General features: G+C 53.1%; 1 protein-coding gene and 1 long non-coding RNA gene across 2 annotated transcripts; one reads left to right on the top strand and one right to left on the bottom strand.

The window, feature by feature from the left end:
- Positions 1-10,118: 10,118 nt before the first annotated feature.
- On the top strand, positions 10,119-11,051 carry LOC147645228 (olfactory receptor 14J1-like). Its single transcript, XM_086874776.1, has one exon. The coding sequence runs from the start codon at positions 10,119-10,121 to the stop codon at positions 11,049-11,051; it is 933 nt and encodes a 310-aa protein (XP_086730902.1).
- A 9,262-nt stretch (positions 11,052-20,313) lies between these two features.
- LOC111945737 (uncharacterized) lies at positions 20,314-21,897 on the bottom strand. The gene is made up of 2 exons (XR_002871782.2): positions 21,075-21,897; positions 20,314-20,461 (listed from the first exon to the last, which is right to left on the bottom strand). It is a non-coding gene; the product is annotated as an uncharacterized LOC111945737 (long non-coding RNA).
- Positions 21,898-22,560: the final 663 nt, after the last annotated feature.

Genomic DNA, 22,560 nt, shown 5'->3' with positions numbered 1-22,560 from the left:
CTCGTGGACAAGGCCATTCTGAGCAGCCCCACAGTGGAGGAATCCAACGGGGAGGAAAAGCCCCAGAGATCCCACAGGAGGAGGGGCTCCAAACCCATCCCAGGGTGCTCTGAGGAGGAAAGACCCACCCTGTGCCGGGAAGGCGGCCAGAGATCCAGCCAGGGCTCTGAGCTGGTGGTCCATGAGCAGCTTCAGGATGGGGAGAAGCCCTACAAGTGCTTGGAGTGTGGAAAGAGCTTCAGCCAGAGGAAAACCCTGATCCGCCACCAGATGATCCACACTGGGGAATGGGCCTATGAGTGTGGGGAATGTGGGAAGGGCTTCAGCTGGAGCTCCCAACTCATCATCCACCAACGCATCCACACTGGGGAGAGGCCCTACGAGTGTCCTGAGTGTGGGAAGAGGTTTCACAACAGCTCCAATCTTGTCCAGCACCAGCCGATTCACACAGATGAGAGGCCCTTCCGCTGCCCTGACTGTGGGGAGGGCTTCAAGCGCAACTCTACCCTCATCACCCACCGGCGCATCCACACTGGGGAGAGGCCCTACGAGTGTACCCAGTGTGGGAAGAGCTTCACCCAGAGCTCTCACTTGACCAGACACCAACGGAGGCACCAGTAAGGGAAGCCCTGCGAGTGCCCTATGTGCAGGAAGAGCTTTCTCCACAGCTGCAGCTTCATCCCCCCTTGGAGAATCCACATTGGGAATAGACCCAGTGATCCGTGTTCTCTGGGATCCATGCTGGGAATACACCTGTCCCTCTTCCTGCCCATGGCAATGACATGATGAGAGATCAAAGAACATGAGAGTCTGGCCATGGCCCTGTCATATTCAATCCCATCTCAGGTCATTGCCAGGGGCGGGAAAAGGACTCCCTCTCCCTCACCAGAGAAGAGTGTCCTTTCTTGGCAGGAGGAAATACGTGGCCAGGAAGAGCCAGTCAGTCGCATTTTAGTTTTCCCTATGAATAGTTTGTCTTATCCCTTCTGTTATCCACATTGTTTCTGTTCCCGTTTGTTCCTTATCTTGTTGCTGTTCCAAATAAATTGTTCTTATCCCAGCCTGGGATCTTTGCCTTTTGTGCTTTCCATGGGAGGTGGGAGGGAAGCGAGCGGCAGCACAATTTTAGCTGAAGCAGGAAATTGGGGAATGCCATTCCTGAAGCCCAGCCCGTGGAAACCGAGCATCCCAGCTGGTGCCAGGCCTGGTTGCCATGGCAGCAGCCTTGGGAGCGGGTCCCTGGCTGGGGGCTGCGGGAACCTCTTCCCTCTGGTGCCCAGGGACAGGAGTGGAGGGAGCGGCTGGAGCTGAGGCGGGCAGGTTTAGGCTGGATGTGAGGAAAAGGTTTTTCCCGCGAGGCTGCTGGGGCACTGAACAGGCTCCCCAGGGAAGGCTCCCAGCTCCAGGGCTGGCTGAGCTCCAGCAGCGTTTGGCCAGCGCTGCCAGGCCCAGGCTGGGATTGTTGGGGTGTCCTGTGCAGGGCCAGCAGTTGGACTGGAGGATCCCCATGGCTCCCTCCCAACTCAGCCAAATCTGTGGCTCTGGGATCCCATGAGCCTGGGGATGGGACTGCAAATGGTTGCCATGGCAACAGACTCTGGCTCCAGGCCTGAGCTGGTGTCCATGGCAACCAGCCCTGGCATGGGGTCTCCATGGAGCTGCCAAGGGACTGACCATAGCAACAGGGGCTGTGATGGTTGCCATGGAAACAGACAATGGCAACAGGTCCTGGTGATAGTTGCCATGGAATCAGACCATCGCTACATGGGGCCGGTGATGGTTGCCTACCAAGGATCAGATTTGTTACAGGCCCTCAGGAGGGCTCCATGGGGACATTCCAAGAGTCTCCAGGCTGTTCAGGAGCTGGAATATCACAGGCAGAGACAGGGGCTCCACAGAGACCTCCCAGGTGTTTCTGGGGATGCTGAAGAGCCGTGTGCTCAGACGCAGTCACAGGAATTCCATGGTGACATCCCAGGGGACCCTGAGCTGCAAAGGCACCGCTCTGTCACAGGCACTCCCGGGGGCTCCACGGTGACATCCCAGGAGTCCCCAGGCTGCCAAAGAGCCGGGATGTCTCAGACACTCCCAGGGCTTCCTGTCATGGGCAGAGTGGGAGCTTCTGGCAAAAGGTTTATTTCTTTATTGGAGAAACTCCTGCTGAGTCATGAGGTGGAGAAATGACACCCAGCAGCCACCAGATATGATCAAACCCCTCCAGGTCACCTAGACTTTTAAATTCTTTCAAAGACAGGAGACTGGGAGTGGCTGGATCCAATCCCGGCCCCAGACTATGTTAAAGGTTTATGTGTGAATATTAGACAGGTGGAAGTGAAACATAATGCAATTTGTCCCACACGATTAACAATGTTATACCAGAGATATTGATATAAATACAGCTACAATTGATTCTGATCATGATTAGTGAGAAGGATTTATTTCGATCACAGAGTAAATAAAAAAAGAGTTATTTACTCCACAGTAGAGGAGCGATAACAATTATTAGACTATAGCGCCCTAGGAAGCAATTTTGAGGTGAACAGGGCTTTGCTGGAGTTGTTTGAGCCCATTCCAGGCACAGCCTCCTGCTCCAGCAGGAACTGCCTTTCCTGTGCCATGCCCAGGGCAGATCCCGCTGCAGGAAAAGCCCCAGGCCAGCCCCAACCCAGGGAAGGGCTCGGGCACAAGTGCAGAGTGCCGTGCTGGGAGCTGTGCCAGGGACAGCCTGAGGCACCAAAGGCACCTTGGCAGCAGCAGCTGCTTCCAGGCCATGGCCAGAAGGCTCCCTTGGCACCCCAGCCTGGTGGCCAGCACTGCAGAGCTGCTGCTTCAGGGCTCATTTCTGGCTGGGCTCTGAAAAGCCACTGCTGCTCCAGGAGCCTGACTGGGAAGCAATTGGCCCCAGCACCTTGGGGACAAGATAATAATGAAACAACTCTTCATGGCAGCAGAGACAAGGCAGGGGCAGAGGAAAGGGGAGAGCCAGGCCCAGGGGACATGGCTGCAATGGTGATGGCTGTGAGGTCAGTGCCACTGCAGCAGCCTGGCTGGCCCTCAGCAGACATTCTGGCCAGGAGGGTTGTGAGGGCACCCAGCACATCAGAGAACCCACACAACAGCAATTCCATCCTTGGGGAGGGGCTTTCACTGTGTCAGGTTGCACAGATCTCCTGTTCTCGGAGCATTTCTGGGATGGGGCATCCATTTCTCTGGAAAAGCAGCTGCAGTTTTGTGCCACTCTGATTGTAAAATATTTCCTCCTTCTAACAAATCCAAATCCACTCTAGATCACTTTAAAGATATTGATCCTTGTTGTGTCATTGCAAGATCTGGGAGGAAATAACTTTGACCAGTGTTTCCATCTTCACAGACCTTGGAGAGGACCCAAAAATCTCCCAGGATGGGATTTGGAGGCCTCATCACATAAGCAGCAGGTAGAAGCTGAGGGCTCTGGGCTGTGAAGCTGCAAGGCCCTGCCAGAGGCAACTTGTGCAGCCCTTTGGCCATGGCTGCTGGCCCTGGGCCTGAGGCCAGCAGGGGACAAGTGACCCTGGCAGCCCTGGGGCCTCATTGCCTCCTTGTCCCTGCTCAGCAGCCTGGCAGGGGCCGCCCCATGGTGCTGCCCTTGGCATTGCACATCCCCACATGCCAGTGGCCCGGGAAGAGCCCTGAGCAATGAGGGAGGGACAGCATCTGCCTTGCCAGGGGCTGGGGCTCAGCCCTTGGCCCTTGCCATTCCTGAAACACATCCAGCTTTGCTCAGCACCACAGACACCTTTCCCTTGCTTGTCCCCAGCTGCCATCAGGGCCTCCAGTCTTCTGCTCTGCCTGGAACCTGGGGACGCTTTCTCACTCGTGTCTCTCATTTCAACTACAAGAAACTTCAGTGTTTCCATCTGACTTGGAGCTCTTGAGGAGTTTCTGGAGCACACTCTGAGGGATTGAGTGTGATGCCAAGAGCCCCAAAGGCCCGAGAGGGTGATGAAAGTGCTGGTGCTGTGTCTGTGCTGCTGAGCTGGGCCGGGCTCCTGGCCCAGAGGCAGCTCCTGGCAAGGGCAGCGCTGCAGAGAGACAGCTCTGGCCAGGAGCAGCTCCTGAGCACAGCCCAGCAGGGCTGGGGCCCTGCCAGGGCAGCTCAGGGACACAGAGAGCAGGCCCAGACAGAGCTGCCAGGGGCTCAGCACTGGCAGGGGCTGTGGGATGTGCCAGAGGGGGCTGTGTCACAGCAGCACCTCTGTGGCTGTGTCCTGGAGCCCCAGAGCAGCTGTGATGTCAGAAAGGGGCTGTGTGACAGCTCCGAGTGGGTTGTGTGAGGTCACAGCTGGGGCTGTGACATGACAGAGTTTGTTGTGTGAGGTCACTGAGCAGCTACAGCATCATAGAGGGGATTCTGTGACAGCACAGAGAAGGCTGTGTGTCGCCCTGAAAACTCAGATTCTGAGCTTGCTAACATAGTTTTCTAAAGACTTTCCCAGGACAGTAACTGTAAACATAGATATGTGTACATTCTTTCTGTTACACGTCTTGTGATGAGCATCTCTCATGGCCAGTGCAGGGGGAAAGTGTTATCCTGACCATCCAATCCCTGGCCATGGTCAGAAGCCTATAAATCCGGGGAGGAAAAATAAACTCTGCTCTTTCTTGCACCACACCTCAACCTGTGTCCGTGTGATCTATTGATCTTTAGCAGCAACAGCTGTGACATCACAGAGAGGACTGTGACATTAGACATATACATGACACCACAGAGCAGGCTGTGCCATCACTGATTGATTGTGTGACATCACAGACCAGGCTGTGAAGCCACATGGTTGTGATATGAAATCCTAGAGTGGGCAGTGACATCCCAGAAAAGCCATGTGACATCTCAGGACAGGTTGTATGACATGAAAGTGCCAACTGTGAGATCATCGAGTGAACTGTGAAATCAAACGTGGCTGTGTGACATTATGGAAGGATATGTGACATCACGAGGTGGTTTTGTGACATGTAAGAGACAGTGTGACATCACAGAATGGTGGTGTGACAACCAGGGGCAGGTTGTGTGACATCAGCAAGTGGGCTGTGACATCACAAGTGGCTGTGTGACATCACAGGGTGTACTGTGAGGTCACTGGGGAGGTCTCTTCGCACCGACCCCCCCTCACAGTTCCCCCCAGAGAAGTCCAACGCTGCCCTTGCAGCAGCCTGTCTGCACAGAAACACTTCCAGGGCTCTCTGCATTTCCCTTCCCTCACTCTTGCCTCACTCACTCACCTCCCAACAACCCACTTGGTGCTTTCAGCTGCAAGGAGTTCAAAGCTTGTCTGTCCTTCAGCAGCTGCTCTAATTCTGCCTTCAGCCAACTCTGGGGTTGTGTTTATTGTAGAACTCCCTGTGTGTCTGAAACATTCCTTGTGTGGTTCTGCCTTGGGGAAGGGGAACCTCCTTGGTGGCACCTTGGGCTTGGCACACACTTGAGGAGGGTGTCTGTTTTCCATGGGGAAACTCAGCAGTTTTAGATTGCTAAAATCAAAGAAGGAAAACCCCTCTTTGCCTGAGTGCAGCCAGTTCTGTGAGCAAAGCAGGTCCCAGGAGAGTGAGGAGAGACAGGATGGGACTGGGGAATGTGGAGCAAGGTTGTCCCCACTGGGTCAGACCTCAAGGCACAGCTTCTCTGACCTGGCCAGACCTCCTTAGGAGAGACCCTGGATCAATATCCATCACTGAATGCTGCAGTCACCTCTGCTCTAAGGAGAACAGGAAAAAAAGACACCTTTAAAATAGGAATACATATTTCCTAGAAGCTCTTTGAACTATTTCTCCATAACTGTTGTAGGAAACTTTCCTAAGAACTGCACCAGACCAGAGGGAAATCAAGGCACAGCCATGGTTTGTTAGGACTTGCTTGATCCTAATGAGCCCTGTGGTGCATTTGGAGCTGAGCCCTTGAACCTCAGGGCCTGAGAGGAGATTGTACAAACCTTTCCAGGAGTCCAAGTCAGAGGAAACACCCAAAGTGTCTCCAGGCATTAATGGGTGCCACTGAGGTCCATCCCCAACACAGGCTCCTCATGGACTCCTTGGAGGAGAGAACTGGAGGCCAGGATTGCACAAAAACCTCCCAGAGACTCAGTGTGGAAAGGAAAATCCAAAGTAGCTGAAAAAGCCCTGAGTATCTCAAAGTATTGATGAGTCCCACTGAGTGTCAATTCAAAGCTCCCAAGGGACTCATTAAAGCAGATAATTGGGGCCAGGATTGCACAAACTTCTCAGAGACTCAGGGTGGGAAGGAAAAAGGAAAGTACCTTAAGAACCTGAAGTGCCTTGAAGCATTAATGAGCCCCACTGAGTGTTGTTACTGACAAAGGCTCTCAAGGGACTAATTACAGCAGATAATTGGAGGCCAGGATTGCACAAAGCTCTCAGAGACTCCAAAGCAAAAGCCAAAGTCCTTTGAAAAAGCTGCGGTCCCTGGGAGCATGAAGGAGCCCCCAGGGCCATTCCTGAGCAAGGCTCCCCAGGGACTCCTTCCAGCAGATCCCTGAGGCCACTGGCATGTGGGCTAGGGGGGATGCTGAGGGCAGGCCAAGGGGGTGACAGTGGCCAGCCTTGCTGGGGCTGTGCCAGGAGGCCCCAGGGCCTCAGGACAAGGTGTCTCCTCACAGCCCTTGCTGGCACAGCATTGGCTGCTGTGGCCCAGGGCACCAAGCCTTGGCTTCTCTTTGTCCCCAGCTGTCATCAGTGCCTCCAGTTCTCTGCTCTGCCTGGGGCCTGGGGACACTTTCTCAGTCACGTCCCTCAGTGGGACCCATTAAAAGTGAAAGAAACTTTGGAGTTGGATTCTAACTTGGAGTTCTTGAGAGGTTTCTTCCCCTCCCTGTCAGGGACTGATGTTCAGGGCCTCAGCACAAAGCCCCAAGAGGCTCATTAAAGTCCTGCTGCTGTGTCTGTGCTGCTGAGCTGGGCCGGGCTCCTGGCACAGAGGCAGCTCCTGGAAACCAAGAAGAGCTTCAAAAGCACATTTCTCTTGCTGAGCAGCTCTTCTGCCAGCCCAGCAGGGCTGGGGCACTGCCTGCAGCCACCCTGGGCACAGCCCAGAGGCACAGAGAGCTTCAATCAGTCAGGGCTGGGAAGGGGCTGAGAAGTGCCTGGGGCAGAATCCCTGCCAGCCCTTGGCACAGGAAGCCTCTGGCTGCAGGACAATGCAGCTGCAGCTCCTGGAGGCATCTCCTAAAGCTGGAACACCCCAGTGCCTACAGACTCTGTGAGTACATTCTCTGCCTGTCCCTTGTGCAGAGCAGCCAGGGGTGCCCAGGGCTGTCCTGCAGAGCAGGGTCCTGCAGCCCAGGGCGCTGTGCTGGGGCAGGGACTCTGCTGCCTGCCAGGGACAGCTCTCAGCCGGCCCGGGGAGCTGCTCCCAGCGCTGGGGAGAAGCTGTGGGGGGAAGGAGCCACCCTGAGCAGGGCAGGGGCTGCTGCTGAGAGGGGCTGTGTGGGGCAGGGCTGCTCCCAGCTCCAGACCTGCCTGGACACAGCTCCAGAGGACACTTCCCAAAAGAAGGTGAGACTGGGATTGCTGTAAAGATCAGGAGCTTTCCTGAGACTGTGTTCAATTTCTCTCTTTAAGCAGGGTGGGAAAGTTGACATGATAGCAAAACGTTTTTTGCTTTTTATGCATTTTTAATATATTTTTAGATCTGTAAACTATTACTATGTAATTATAAAATTTTAATTCTTAATTAACTCTATTAAACTATTATTCTATAGTATAGTATAGTATAGTATAGTATAGTATACTATACTATACTATACTATACTATACTATTATATTATATTATATTATATTATATTATATTATATTATATTATACTATATTATATTATATTATATTACATTTATATTATAATTAAGGACAACTATTATCCTTAATTAACTCTAACTAATAACTAATATGCTTCCTAACCTTACTCTTAGATTGTAGAACAATAATCTGATCTTCTAAATAGATTTCTGAAATACTGTATTGTCTTATCATCAGGGAGAGGAGCTACAAGAAGAACATTTTGTTTTGTAACCAGAATGTGAGCAGTCATAACAAAAAGTGGGGCATAGAAACCCTTGGACCTACTCCAATGGGTTGACCCTGGGGTGTGTAACTGGGGCAGCTGAATCTCCTATTGAATGCTTCTGTTAAATATCCTAATTAATCAATCTTAATAAATTGTTGAAATAAGGGGTCGGGTGCACCCCATCCCCACTGGGATACATGGAAGTTTCCAATAAAGGTCTGTTTTTTACTTTACTGTTCTAACACTGTTGCAAAGGTTTGGGGTTTTTTTCTCTTTTGATTATAGACAACGAAGGAGATGAGAGAAGCAGAAGAGGAATTGTAATCCCAGAATCACAGAACATTCTGAGTTGAAAGGGACACACCAGGATTATCAAAGTAATGTTTGAACATTTACAGAGATGCCAGAATTGTAAGTTTGGGTGCTCAGTCTCTCTGCTGGGAGCCTCCTAAACAGCCTAAATGCACTGCTCTGATATTGTCATTGGTATCTGGGGCTCTCAGGGAGGCTCTGGCATCTGCAGCAGCTGAGTCAGGCCCTGCCCTTGGGATTGCTGCCAGGCAGGTGTGTCCATGGGAATGGGGTGTCCCAGCTTCCCTGTGACCTGTGGGGCTGTGGGCAAAGCAGTCCATGGCAAAGGGGAATGAGCTGAGCCCCCTCCCTGAGATCCCATCATGGGCACACCTGGGGATCTCCTTGCTGTGTCCTTCCAAGCTCTGAGCTGCCCTCCTGGCTGCAAATCTGTGCCAGAGCCTCTCAGAGTTCCCTGAATGTCCCACGGGGAAGGGCAGAGATGCCACCGCTGAGGAAATGCTGTTGGCTCTGCCAAGGGAGCCATGAGTGTCCTTGGCAGAGGGGGGTGCTGAGACCTTGCCCAGAGACCTTTAGAGAGGGTGAGACATTCAGGGATCCCTCTGCTCTGGGCAGGGTCTGGTTTATGCCAGGGTGACACAGGAGTGTGATTGTGCTCTGATTCCAGCCAAAGGTGCAAACCCAGGGCAGTTGGGAACAAGCCCATCCAGCCCCTCACCTTCCCTAAGCCACAGGGAATCCTTTGCCTCTCACATCTCTCAGTGGGAAATTCTGAGTGCAGCAGAAATGCTGGGGATTTCTGACCTCAGAGAACCAGGAATGATTTGTGCGTAGGAAAACAATTTGTAAAACCAACTCCTGCCATATTTTACAAGTGTGTGTGCAGATGGCAACAAACCTTCCTGCATTAGGAGTGATTCCTCAGACAAATCCTGAATTTCCAGCTTTTTCCCTCTCCTGCATGGCCACAAACCCAGGGCAGCAGGGCAGGGATGGCTCCTGGAGAGCCCCCAGGCACGGGCCTGTCTGTTCTTGGCACACTCAGACAGCACAGCTGGAGCTCAGGCAGGGACCTGGGTGAAGTTTTCCCAGAGCAGGAACAAGGCTGGGTGAGTCCCAGCCTGTTGGGAAGGTAGAATTAGAAAGAAATTATAAATGTGACTTTGTAGCCAGAAAGGCTAAGGAAGAAATACAAATGATAGCACGGTTTGAATAATTCAAAGAAACCAACCGGGCTGGTATGCCAGAACACATTCTTTCCTGCAATAAAACCAAGCTGAGACCCCTCATCCCAGCCTTATAAGGAAAGGTCTGAAGGACCCTGAGATAACTAAAAATATGCAAAAATAGCGATTTCTATAGGTTGTACACAAATGTTACTATATTAGTATACTTAGAAAGATTGGTTAGTTAAGGAATAGAATATTCAAAGGTATAGGTTATATAAGTAGTGGTATAGAAGAGCTCGGTCTCTTTTTTTTTTTTCCCGTCTCTCTCTCTCTTTTTTGCTCTTTTTTGCTCTTTTTGCTCTTTTTGCGCTCTCTTTTTTTCTCTCTTGCTTGCTCTTTTTCCGTCTCTTGCTCTCTCTATATCTCTCTACCCCATGCCCTGAAATAAACTTCTAACACTTAACTCGATTATAGAGGTCTTTGCCGTGTCTCTGACCGTCCCCAGAAAGCGTCTCCTACACCAGCCTCTCCTGATTTGTCACTGCTCTTTTTCTTCATGAACAGGTCTCCATGTGCAGCCACAGCAAATGTCCAACAGCAGCTCCATCAGCCACTTCCTCCTGCTGGCATTGGCAGACACGCGGCAGCTGCAGCTCCTGCACTTCTGCCTCTTCCTGGGCATCTCCCTGGCTGCCCTCCTGGGCAACGGCCTCATCATCAGCGCCGTAGCCTGCAGCCACCACCTGCACAGCCCCATGTTCTTCTTCCTGCTCAACCTGGCCCTCACTGACCTGGGCTCCATCTGCACCACTGTGCCCAAAGCCATGCACAATTCCCTCTGGGACACCAGACACATCTCCTACACAGGATGTGCTGCACAGGTCTTTTTCTTTATGTTCTTCATCTCAGCAGAATATTCCCTGCTGACCATCATGTGCTACGACCGCTACGTGTCCATCTGCAAACCCCTGCACTACGGGACCCTCCTGGGCAGCAGAGCTTGTGCCCACATGGCAGCAGCTGCCTGGGCCAGTGCCTTTCTCTATTCACTGCTGCACACAGCCAATACATTTTCCCTGCCCCTGTGCCATGGCAATGCCCTGGGCCAGTTCTTCTGTGAAATCCCACAGATCCTCAAGCTCTCCTGCTCCAATTCCTACACTAGAGAACTTGGGCTCATTGCAGTCAGTGCCTGCCTGCTACTTGGTTGTTTTGTGTTCATTGTTTTCTCCTATGTGCAGATCTTCAGGGCTGTGCTGAGGATCCCCTCTGAGCAGGGACAGCACAAAGCCTTTTTCACCTGCCTCCCTCACCTGGCTGTGGTCTCCCTGTTCCTCAGCACTGCCATATTTGCTCATCTGAAGCCTCCCTCCATCTCCTCCCCATCCCTGGATCTGGCGGTGTCAGTTCTGTACTCGGTGGTGCCTCCAGCCCTGAACCCCCTCATCTACAGCCTGAGGAACCAGGAGCTCAAGGCTGCAGTGTGGAGAATGACGACTGGATGGTTTCAGAAACATTAAACTGCTGGCCAATTCCTGTAAATAACTTGTAATAAAAGTCAACTTTGATACTTCTTGTTTTAATTTTGGAGGTTCTTTTTCTTCATTTTACTTTCTAATATTGTGAACAATAAAATGTTATTATTTGTGCCATTTCTCATTTTATTTCTCTTTTCACCTTCCCTGTGGCCACAGACTATGTCCATGAGGACCTGTGCTCTTGGTGGCTTTCAATGAACGAAAGGATCTCACAGCAAAGTTTTCTCCAGAGACGTCCCTTTTGTTCCCTTCTCTGGAGCTGCAGCAGCAGTGTCTGTGTGCAGAGCTGGGGGCAGATCAGTGCTGGCACAGCAGCTGTGCCCAGGAGCAGCAGCACTTGGTGTTGCCAGTGCTGCTCCCGTGCCACTGCCCCGCTGCCCTCCTGGCCCTGGTGTTGCTGCAGGGCCTGAGTGCTCTCGGGGCCGGGCACAGCCCTGGGGGTGGCAGTGCCGGGGCTGCAGCAGGGACAGGCCATGGGCACTGCTGGGGCAGCGCTGACGCCTCAGGGCAGGGCCTGGCGGCTCCAGGCTCCTTGCCCAGGCTCTCTCAAGAACACGGCCAGGCCAAAGCTCAGCACAGAAAACCCCCGTGAGCAGCCCCAGGGTGGCCGTGGGCAGGCTGGGGGCAAACAGCACGGCTGGGGCTCTGCAAGGTCCCTGGGGGAGATGGGAAGGAGCAGCAGAGCAGGGGCTGATCCATCCCCACTGCGCTGGACACCCCAGGGCAGCGTCCCAGAGCGTCCTCATGGAGCTGCCAACAACATCCCCCTGTGCAGCCCTGGCCTCTCCCCCAGCTCAGAGAGGTGCCGCATCCTTGCAGTCACATGTCATGAATAAAATCTCTCAAGAAATCCACCCCGGATAAAATACTGTGTTTAGTTAGGTACAGTTAATGTTCTTATCCCATTTGTAAACCTTGTACCCCTTGTTTACTCTGATGGTTATTAGTAATGTTAATTACTTACCAGTTTCTGAAGTGTTTTAAGGTTCTTAGGAGACATTCCTGTACCCTTTCCCCTTACTTCCCTGCTGCCTTGTAACAGAGCTGCTCCCATGGGGGCTAAATCCAACTAACAAAAGCAACCCATTAGAAAGTTATGCCACAGAAGAGGCAACTCCCATGGTCCCTGTGCCACACTAGAACAAAGAAACTCCCAGGAAGCTGTGTAACCCAGTAATATACAAACTAAGGCATGCAGGACACCAAAACAATGAGCTAACAGAGGAATAAAAGGACAAGGAAATGTATTTGAGCAAGCTATGATGCAAGATCATCTCCCTGCATCACCTAAACCTGCTTAGAAACCATCTTCCTGCATCACCATGACCTAAAGAGGACTGGAAAGGACTGACAGCCCTGGACAGCAAACCAGAACAACAGGTCCCTGGCTACTCTCATGAGGATGGAAGCCCCAGCTCTGCAGTGTGTGCTGCAAAGCTGAATTGTGTCTCCTCCTTGGAGCTGACAGTGTGGGAATGGCCGTGATGCAAACAACGCCTCGGGCCCCCACCACCCCAAGAGCTGAATCCTAATAAAGGCATCAAACAGGAGTTTTGTCTCCTGGCCAATTTCTTTCAATTACCGTGTGCCGCACGGGCCGTGGCCGAGGGGGCCTGGACCCACCCAGAGCTCCTCCCGGAGCCCAGCGGACTCCAGCTCAGCGGGGGCCGGCAGCGGGGCACGGCTTAGGCTCGGCAAGGTGTGAGCAGCCGTGGTCCGGCCCAGCCTCAGCCGGGGTCCCGCAGCCTCCCGTCCCCACCCGGTCACTGCTGGGGCCAGCCCGGCCCCTCCAGGCCGAGCCTGTGCGATTCAGCCCTTCTGGGACACAGGGCCAGAAAGACTTCAGCCCTGAAGCAGCAGGCTTTGAGTTCAAGCCTTGGGAAGCACTTGCCAAAGGCTTGATGGCAATTCATACGTTCATCAAGTCACCCCACTGAAAGTTATGTTTCTAGAATCTTCCCATGTCTCTCCCCCAATTGGTTGCAATTCATCACAGTATTTTGCATCTTTCTAACCCCAGTCTGTGTCTGGACCCATGCCCTCAGACTGCGCCCTCACACCTCCCCTAGATATTGTTGTGTCTGCCCCTAGGCCTGGTCTTTGCACTTTGCTCCTGTGCTGTGCAGGCTTTATGGGCCTCATCCCTACTTGATTTTCCTATTCCAGTTGGTTTTGGGGACTCCAGCGAACCCGCTCCTTTAATTTCCTCCTCGGTTGCCCGGGTGTCAGGGGACCCTGAAGCTTTAAGGATTGTTGCGGCCACTGTCAGCACGACTGCAAGGGCCGCAGTGCAGCAGGGCCCGGCCCGACCGGCAGCCGGGTACCTCCTCAAAGGTGGAAGCAAGAGAGAGATTTCCCGGGCTTGCCTGTCTGCAAAATGTCAATCTCACCGAGGTGGATGCAGCTTTTTAAATGCTTTAATAGGTAGTCAGTTCCCACAGCTAGCCAGCTCTTGGATTTTGCTTGGCACAGGGGCAGCTCTCGCTTAGCAGCTCCTCTCAGGAAAATCATTTCCATGGGGGGCTTCTTCCCTGCTCACCAAATAGCAATTCATGCAAAAGCAGCACAAACTGTTCTTCCTGTCCTCCTATCTTTGCCAGAGAGTGCCTTTCAAAGGGATAATAATTGGGAGGGAGGGGGTTTACATTTTCCATTGCAAAGGAGCCTCCTGCCTCCCTTAGCAGGCCCCTGTCTTTCAAACGAAGACACACACGGTCTCCTTTTGCACCTTCACTTGGCCCCAGCCACTCCTGATCATTTGAAGGAGCGGCTCAGAAGAAGGGGCTGCAATCCCCCAAGGCCTGGGCTGCTCCAGGCCACTCCTGGTGCCTTGGGCTGTTGAAGGGGTGCCGGGGTGGCCTTTGTGACACAGGCACAGGGTGCCGGGGTGGCCTTTGTGACACAGGCACGGGGTGCCGGGGTGGCCTTTGTGACACAGGCACAGGGTGCTGGGGTGGCCTTTGTGACACAGGCACGGGGTGCCGGGGTGGCCTTTGTGACACAGGCACGGGGTGCCGGGGTGGCCTTTGTGACACAGGTACGGGGTGCCGGGGTGGCCTTTGTGACACAGGCACAGGGTGCTGGGGTGCCCTTTGTGACACAGGCACGGTGCGTCAGGGACCGTGGTGACGCGGGACCTTGCGGTGCCCAAAGTCCATTGTGACATGGCACAGCCCCACCCCGGCTGGGGGGTATATAAAGGGCTTGTGGGGCCTGGGTCAGTCCCAGGACAGTGGCTGTGTCCAGGTACCTGTGTACGCCAGAGGACTGCAGGCACGGAGGAGGAGAAGGCGAAGCCCAAGTTCCAGCCCCCCAGGCCCTGGCCCGGCTCACAGAGAGCCCAGGCCTTGAGGGAGCAGCAGGAGGAGGCTGAGAGGGCAAGCAGAAGGAGGAGAGGAGCCGTGGAGTCCTGCGCTGAGGAAGAGCCAGAGCTCTGCCGAGGAGAAATGAACAAGTTCCAGCAAGGGACTCCAGGGGAAGCCTGCACTGAGCCACAGCTGTCCCCAGGAGAAGCCCAGAGCTGCCAGGAGCTCTCTGAGAGGGATGAAGGCCTTGAGCAAGAGCTGGTCCAAGTATGGGGGAGCTACTGGCATTTCTGGGACTGGGATGAGGGCAGGGAGCAAGAGCCCTCCCCAGTTGTCTCCGAGTGGGGCGAGTGCAGGGAGCAGGAGCCGTGGCAGGCGGACAGCGATCACTGTCAGGAATTCTCAGATTGGGAAGAATCTCCTGAGCAGCGGCTGTCCCCAGGAGAAGGCACGAGCCGCCGGGCACTCTTGGAATGGGAAGCTTGCCACAAGCAAGAGCTGTGCCAGGATGGCCAGGAGGTGACTGGAGGCAAAGCAAAGAGAAAACCCTCCAGGTCCAGCTGGGATGATGACAGTGATGGAGAGCTGGCTCAGGACAGCAGGGAATACTGCGACATCCTGTGCAGCCAGCTCAAGGCCTGGCAGCGGGAGGATGATGACTGGGATGAGGTGAGCGTCCTGGAGCTGCACGAGGAACGAGAAGAGGCCAGGCAGCAGAGACTGGCAGATTTAGCCCGAGAGGGAATCCTGCTGCCTGTCCCTCGAGAAGCTTGGGTGGAGTGCCAGGAGCCCGAGCTGTGCCCGCAAGAGCAACTCTGTGCTGGGCCTGGCCCTCGGGCAGCCCAAGCCACGGTGGAAGATGTCTCTTCTCCTGGGCAGCCGCTTCCCCACAGGAAAGGCCGCTCGCTCTTGAGGCGGGCACTGCGGGCGCTGCAGGGGCTGCGGGGGCTGCGGGTGCTGCGGGGGCTGTTCCACTGCCCCTGCCTGGCGGCACAGCCACAGGATCAGCGCCCGCTGCCAGCAGCGCCGGGCTGCAGATGGCGGCTGCCCCGCGGCCTGCCCGGCGCCCTGAGGGAGCCACACGGGCTGCCCCGGCCTGCGCTGGCCCTGCGGGCCGAGTCGGCCCCGGCCGCTCTGCGGCACCCCCGGGGCGGCTCCCCGAGGGCACACGGCAGCCCAAAGCGGCACCCAAAGGGGGACCCTCGCTGCCGGGGCTCAGCGCCGCATCCCGGCCCATCGTCCGGCCGGGAAGGCACCTGGAAAGTCCTCGGCTCCCAGCGGCAGCCTGGCACCGCCAGCGGCACCCCTGCACCGGGTCCCCGAGGGCCACAGCCACACGGCTCTTGGCCCTTTGCAGGGACACTGGCTCCAGCTCCTCCCTGCTGGACTCCAAGGCCATTTCCTCTCCTCAGGAAAGGACTCCATGCTGATCCTGGGGCACTTTGGCCATGAGGAATGGACACAGACAGGAGGTGTTGCTCCCAGGACACGACGGCGGCCTGCTGGACTGCAACACACACAATTCTAACAAAAGAAAAGAAAGTTGTGTTTAGAAAGTAGTAGTAGGAAAGAAAAAAAACCCAAACCCCGCCCCCTCCACTAAAACCTGCATAAGACCCTCCAGAAACCAAAAAATGATAAAGAATAAGAATAGGAATATTAGGAAGAAGAGGTAGAAGCTGAAGTAGATGAAGACGTAGTAGTACTTAAAACATGGAAAATTAAGAATAAAATGTTGGAGTCTGGAATACAGAGTGTGTGCCCTTGTTTCTGATACTTAGTTATAAGATCCAGGTATAGGTTCCCCCAGGCAGGGCAGGTCCCTGGGTGCTGCCCCTGGCCCAGATAGTTTTCAAATGGGAAAAACTATCAGAAGTAAGGTTTTAGAAGACAAAATATCTTCCCTGCTGACAGCACTGTAAGGAATAGCTGCAGGGCAGAGTTTTAAAAACAGAGGTTGTCTTGACCTCTCTACAGCCTTGCATGGTGCTCAGCATGATAGATCAGGGGAAAAAATATTATAGTGGGTCAGACACATCACATTGCAACAGAGATGCAACAGCACCCCTGATTTTTCCATGGTTCTGGATGACAAGAACTAGGGTACTGCATTTAATATGACTACAAGAAGGATTTGGAAAGACAGAGTTCAGAAAAGAGCAACAAAATAATTAAGGGACTAGAGGGATTTACCTATGAGGAAGATTAAAAGAACTAAATCAATATGTCTAGTTTGGCTAAGTGATAACTAAGGAGAGGCATTTCAACCATCTACAGATGTTTGACTGACACACACCCCCTAGGGAAGGAAAGGAATTACTTAGCAGGAAACAATCAGGTATATCAGGGAGTAATGGAATGAAATTAAGAAAGAGAAAACTGCGGAATTTAAGGCAAATCCTCCTGACAATGGGTTCTAATAGTCTGTAGAAAACATACCAGCATATGTGCAACACATGGGAACAGTCTTGCATTGATAAGGAGGGGGACTTAAGTGACTTGATGGGCCTTTCCAATCTCAAATATTTATGATTCTATAATTAAGCATTATTAAATTTAATGACATGTGCCATTTTGTTTTCAGCAAGTTCTGACTGTTGCCTCAGGTCATAAGTGTGCAATTATTTCCTAACTAAAGGTCTTACTTTTTTACTCATGAATCCTTATGAAATTAACTAGGCTGGTCTGCTATTTTTTTTTTTTTCTTAACTTAAATTGAATTTCTATTAATGCATTTTCCCTTATTTCCAACCAGCAGCTCTCTCCCTCAGTTAACAACTCACAATTCCCTCTTTATGCAAGGCAAGCCTGCACACTTACAGCTTCGTGGCTCGGTGCCTGAACCTGCTCAGCCTCAGGCTGAATGCCTGCTGTGTTCAAGGGAGCTGCTGCTCCCAAGCCCAGATGAGCACAGGGGCTCTTCTTCCTCTGAGGATGAACTGCGTGCAACAAAGGGGAAAAAAAAAAAAAAGTTACATGATATTTTCAGCTAAGAGCTGTTTACAGAGCTTTGAAAGCAGATCACGGCCACATGAAAAGCTTCATGTCACCGCTCACCCCTATTGGAGTAGCAAAAACACTCGCTCGCGGTGAGAGACTTCTCCAGGGTCAAGCTGTTCAAGTATAAGCGATTTATTATAAGAGTTAAAGGAGGGGAGACCCGTGTCCGCCACCAGCCTTGGCGTCCACGTGGTCTGGGGGAGGGGAGAGAGACCAGGTAGAGCAGGGAAGGTGAGGTTGGAAGGGAGAGGGAGGGAGTAAGAGAGCAACAGAGGGAAAGAGCTGGGAAGGCGAGAGGGGTAGGAACAGGGAGAAGGGGGCTGAGAGTTAAGAGGGGGGAGAGGGGAGAGGGGTAAAGGGAGGAGGGAAGAGAGAAAAGTAAAGAGGCAAGAGGTAAGAGGAAAGAGCAAAGAGTAAAGAGCAAAAAGAGCGAAGTTCTTGTTACAATCCAATATATCTTTTTCTATCGTGAATATTCTGATTACCAGAAACCAATCACCAAGAGACACACCCACTAAAGAATTTACATACAACCTATGGGCTTCCCTATATTAACATACAGTGTTGCATTTTATGCTCTACAGAGCTTTACAAGTTCTTTGCTTGCTTCTTTACTTTTGGACTCTTCTTATCAGCAGAAGGACATTGTTTTATCAACAGGGATTCTCCTCTAGCTGGCTAGGCTACTGTTCTTTGGTTAACCAGTACTCAGTATCCTATAACTCAAAGCAGGCTTTCATTTCTACTTTGATTCTAGCCTTCATATTCTCACAATCTAGTGCTAAACAATCACATTCATAAGGTTTCCCTGTTTCACCTTCCCCAACATCTCCCCTGTCTCAATGAACTATTTAAGATAATAGAAACTGTCTTGTTAGTTTTTGCACACACTGAAGTATAATGGGTACTGTTGCTAAGACTACAATTAACACTTACTAAAACAATTAAGCTTATTTTACAGAGTTCTCTTAGCCAAGGTGCAAAGCTTAAACCTTTAAACAAATTGTCCAGCTTCTCTAACTTTTGACGGTCATATTGATTCACTTTAGAATTATCAATGAGTTTGGTTGGCTAAATTTTTCAAATTTTGCAGCTGTGTATGAATGGGAACAGTATGATCAGACAAACAGATGGTATCAAAGCGTGCAGTCTTTGGCTAAGGCAACCCAGGTATTTATCTTGGACTGATTTACAGGTAAAGTTTTACTACAAAAATTAAAGCAAAAGGGTAAAAACAACACGCATTCATGCAAATAACGGGATTTTGCTTTTTTGGGGTTTTTTTGGTTTTTGTTTTTTGTTTTGTTTTTTTTTTTCTTGAACCGTCTCTGGTAGATCACTTTCTCTCAAAGTCTTTCTAAGTTCCTTTGCTTGAACTGTCACTGTTTGTGCTACAGTATCTGCATGTGAATAATCTTTCTTTATTTCCCTCCATTTCTCGCTCCCGTTCTCCCCCGTGTTTCGTGGCTGCTGCTGGTGGTGCAGGGGGATTCAAGAGTCGCGCGCGCTGTTTTGTCACGGGCTGTGACGGTGGCCGCGTAGGTGAACCCGGAAGTGGCAGCACATCGGTGCGAGGTGGCCGTGGCTGTCGCTGTTTCACATTGTCCGGGAGAGTTGTTGGCGCAGCAGATACAGACGGGATCTGTGCCGGTGTTAGCAGTGGGGCAGACAGGCGGGGGCCGTGTTCCGCCGTCGGGCGGCTTCGGTGGTGGACGCGGGGGCGTGAAGGCGCATGGCGGGGACTCGACAGTGGCTGGGCTGGGCGGTGGCAGAGGCGACGCGGGTGTCAGCAGTTGTAGAGCCGGGGTCCCGTGCCTGTTCTCTTTCTCCCCCTCCGCAGTTTGAGAGGCTGGCACAGGGGGGTGGCACGGGGGGCCCCGGGGCGGCGGCGGCAGCATCGGCGATAGAAGCGGTGACTGCGCATGCGTGCATGACGTCAGCGCCGCAGGGCAGCATGGGGGAGTGGTGGGCGGCAGCGCGAATTTCGGATCGGCGCGCGCCGCACCGCACAGAACGGTGTCGCTGGACGGCGGCGGGGCCGGGGCCCGCGGCCCCACGGACGCCGGGAAGGCGGAGCCCGCGGGGCACCAAGGCAGCGCGGGCGGCACGGAGGGGGTGTAGGGGAACTGAGCTGCGGGAACCGCGATGCCGAGGGCGGGCGGGGTGGCGCAGCCGGGAACCACGGTGTCGGCGGGGGAAGGCGGGACCGCGAGGACCGCGCCGCCGGGGGTCGGTGGGGCCGCAGCGGTGGCAGGGCCCATAGCCGCGGGGACGGTGGAACGGGGCGGGACCGCAACATCGGGGGAAGCTGGGACGGCAGGCGGGGGGCAAAAGCGGGGGGGCGGTGGGACGGGGAAGGCGGGGGGAGGGGTGGGAACGGAGCGTGCCGGAACTGGGGTAGGGGGAACGGGGACCGCGTGGTTGGGGGGAGGGGGCGCGCCGGTGTCAATGGGCAGGAAGGGAGGGGGGCCGGCGGGGAGAGAGGGTACAGGGGCCCCATGGTCGGGGGGAGGGGGCACACAGGTCTGAGCGGGCAGGAAGGGAGGGAGGCCGGCGGGGACCGAGGGTACGGGGGCCGCGTGGTCGGGGGGAGGAGTAGGAGAGACGGAGGTCACGGGGTACGGGGGGCTGGTCGCGCCTTGTGTATTCGCAGCACACATTTCTACCAGTGCTCTGCAGGCTGGGAGGAGTTTAGCGGCTGCCATATCTCGGCGGGAAATGTTATTAAAAAGCTTATTACCAACTGTGTCCCAGAAATCTCTGGTAAAAAAATCTGAGTGTTTTGCGTTTGGGAAATTAACTAGAGTCCAGGTTAGGAGGGTTTTTAGTTCTCTTTTAGGCAAATTACTTTGGCTGGCTTTCAGTAAGAATTTTAGTTGCTTATACAGCTTTTTGTTTGGGGTTGAATAGCTTTGACCCATGATAGACTGGTTTGTGACTCACCTCTTATTTAAATGATGTTGGCTCGTCTCTCAGAGCTCGGGCGATGGGTGCTGGCCAGGCACCTCATGTCCGTTCTCTGGTGTCACTTAGTAATACTCGCACATAACCACGCTGCACAGCCGTCTAAAAACTACGGTTTGGACACTGCAGCGGAAAAACTTTTAGAGAGATCGGGGTGCAGATGCTGTGGCAGCGTTTGCCCCTCGCTCGACCACGTAGAGGCTTTCCCCGTCCAGCCCAGGTGAGACGTCGCCTTGCAACGCCCCCCTGAGCTCCACGGGGGCTCCACGGAAACCAGGGGTTCAGACGCTGCTTGGCAACCTGCACCCCGAAAAAACCACGCAGGGGGGGAGTCCCGTGTAGCACAGAAGAGGCGTGGCTTTGCCACCCTCTCTCGTGTCACAGGACCCTGCGGAAACCAGGGGTTCAGATGCTGCCAAGCAACCTGCACCCCGAATAAACCACGCAGGGAGGGGGTCCCATGTAGCACAGAAGAGATGCGGCTTCGCCACACTTCTTAATGCCACAGGGCCCTGTGGAAACCAGGGGTGCAGAGGTCGCCTGGCAACCTGCACCCCGAATAAACCACGCGGCGGATACCTCTAAAGCTCCGGAGCTGACGCTGCTAAGCAACAGCCGGCCCATGCCCGAGGATGCCGCAGAACAGGGGAAAGACAGTTACAGTGTAACGGTGATCAACCGCATAAACTGCACTCTAGACGGCCTTAAAGGGTGAAAAACCAGTCTTTCTAGTTACCAGTGATGGAGAAGTGTCTCACCGATGGAGAAGGCATGGGACGGGTCTCAGACGTTGGGCGCCAAATATTGGGGTAGCAAAAACACTCGCTCGCGGTGAGAGACTTCTCCAGGGTCAAGCTGTTCAAGTATAAGCGATTTATTATAAGAGTTAAAGGAGGGGAGACCCGTGTCCGCCACCAGCCTTGGCGTCCACGTGGTCTGGGGGAGGGGAGAGAGACCAGGTAGAGCAGGGAAGGTGAGGTTGGAAGGGAGAGGGAGGAAGAGAGCAACAGAGGGAAAGAGCTGGGAAGGCGAGAGGGGTAGGAACAGGGAGAGGGGGCTGAGAGTTAAGAGGGGGGAGAGGGGAGAGGGGTAAAGGGAGGAGGGAAGAGAGAAGAGGCAAGAGGTAAGAGGTAAGAGTAAAGAGTAAAGAGCAAAGAGAGCGAAGTTCTTGTTACAATCCAATATATCTTTTTCTATCGTGAATATTCTAATTACCAGAAACCAATCACCAAGAGACACACCCACTAAAGAATTTACATACAACCTATGGGCTTCCCTATATTAACATACAGTGTTGCATTTTATACTCTACAGAGCTTTACAAGTTCTTTGCTTGCTTCTTTACTTTTGGACTCTTCTTATCAGCAGAAGGACATTGTTTTATCAACAGGGATTCTCCTCTAGCTGGCTAGGCTATTGTTCTTTGGTTAACCAGTACTCAGTATCCTATAACTCAAAGCAGGCTTTCATTTCTACTTTGATTCTAGCCTTCATATTTTCACAATCTAGTGCCAAACAATCACATTCATAAGGTTTCCCTGTTTCACCTTCCCCAACAGTCCCTGACCCTGAACTCCACCCTCAAAAGTGGAAACCCTCGGGGCTTCTGTCCCTCAGAAACCCCTGCCGTGCCTCTGTTCAGGGCTCTCTGTTCTGGACCTGACTTTGTTCCCATGCTGAATAAATGGTTTCGTGAACTGGGAGCCCGTCTCGGTTGGTGTTTGATGCTGGTCCCCAGAATCCTGCTGCTTCCCTGGATGAGATCCTGAGGTTGCTGACTGCAACATATGGTGAGAGAATGCATGGCATCCAGTGAAGCAAGAGAACAGCAGGACCCGGCTCCATGGACACCTCGTAAGTCACCGGCTGATGGCTTGAGAGCCGGCGAGAACCCGCCTAAGAAATGAGGACTCGAGAGTACCTGGCAGGAAGGCTGGGTTGGGAGTGCCTCGGGCATGGGGAAGAAAAGGGCTTACGGAGGTGTGGGAGCCGAGACCAGACGCTGGGACACCTTCCATCACCCAAGGAGACATATTATGGACGATATTAACATTATGGACGATTATATTAACATTATGGATGATTTTGGACGGTATGGCTCTTCTGGTGGACTGTTTTTGTCTTCTGTGAATTTCTTTTTTTTTTTTTTTTTTTGTGTATACCTCCCTGTACCTTCCCCTTTCCTCTGTTCCTAAGGGCAGGACAAAGGGTGAAAAAAGCCA

The sequence above is a fragment of the Cyanistes caeruleus genome, unplaced genomic scaffold (assembly GCF_971803275.1).
Source record: "Cyanistes caeruleus unplaced genomic scaffold, bCyaCae1.hap1.1 HAP1_SUPER_30, whole genome shotgun sequence".
Lineage (NCBI taxonomy): Eukaryota > Metazoa > Chordata > Aves > Passeriformes > Paridae > Cyanistes > Cyanistes caeruleus.
Note: the sequence above shows the minus strand (reverse complement) of the source record. Positions and strands in the feature narration are given on the sequence as shown.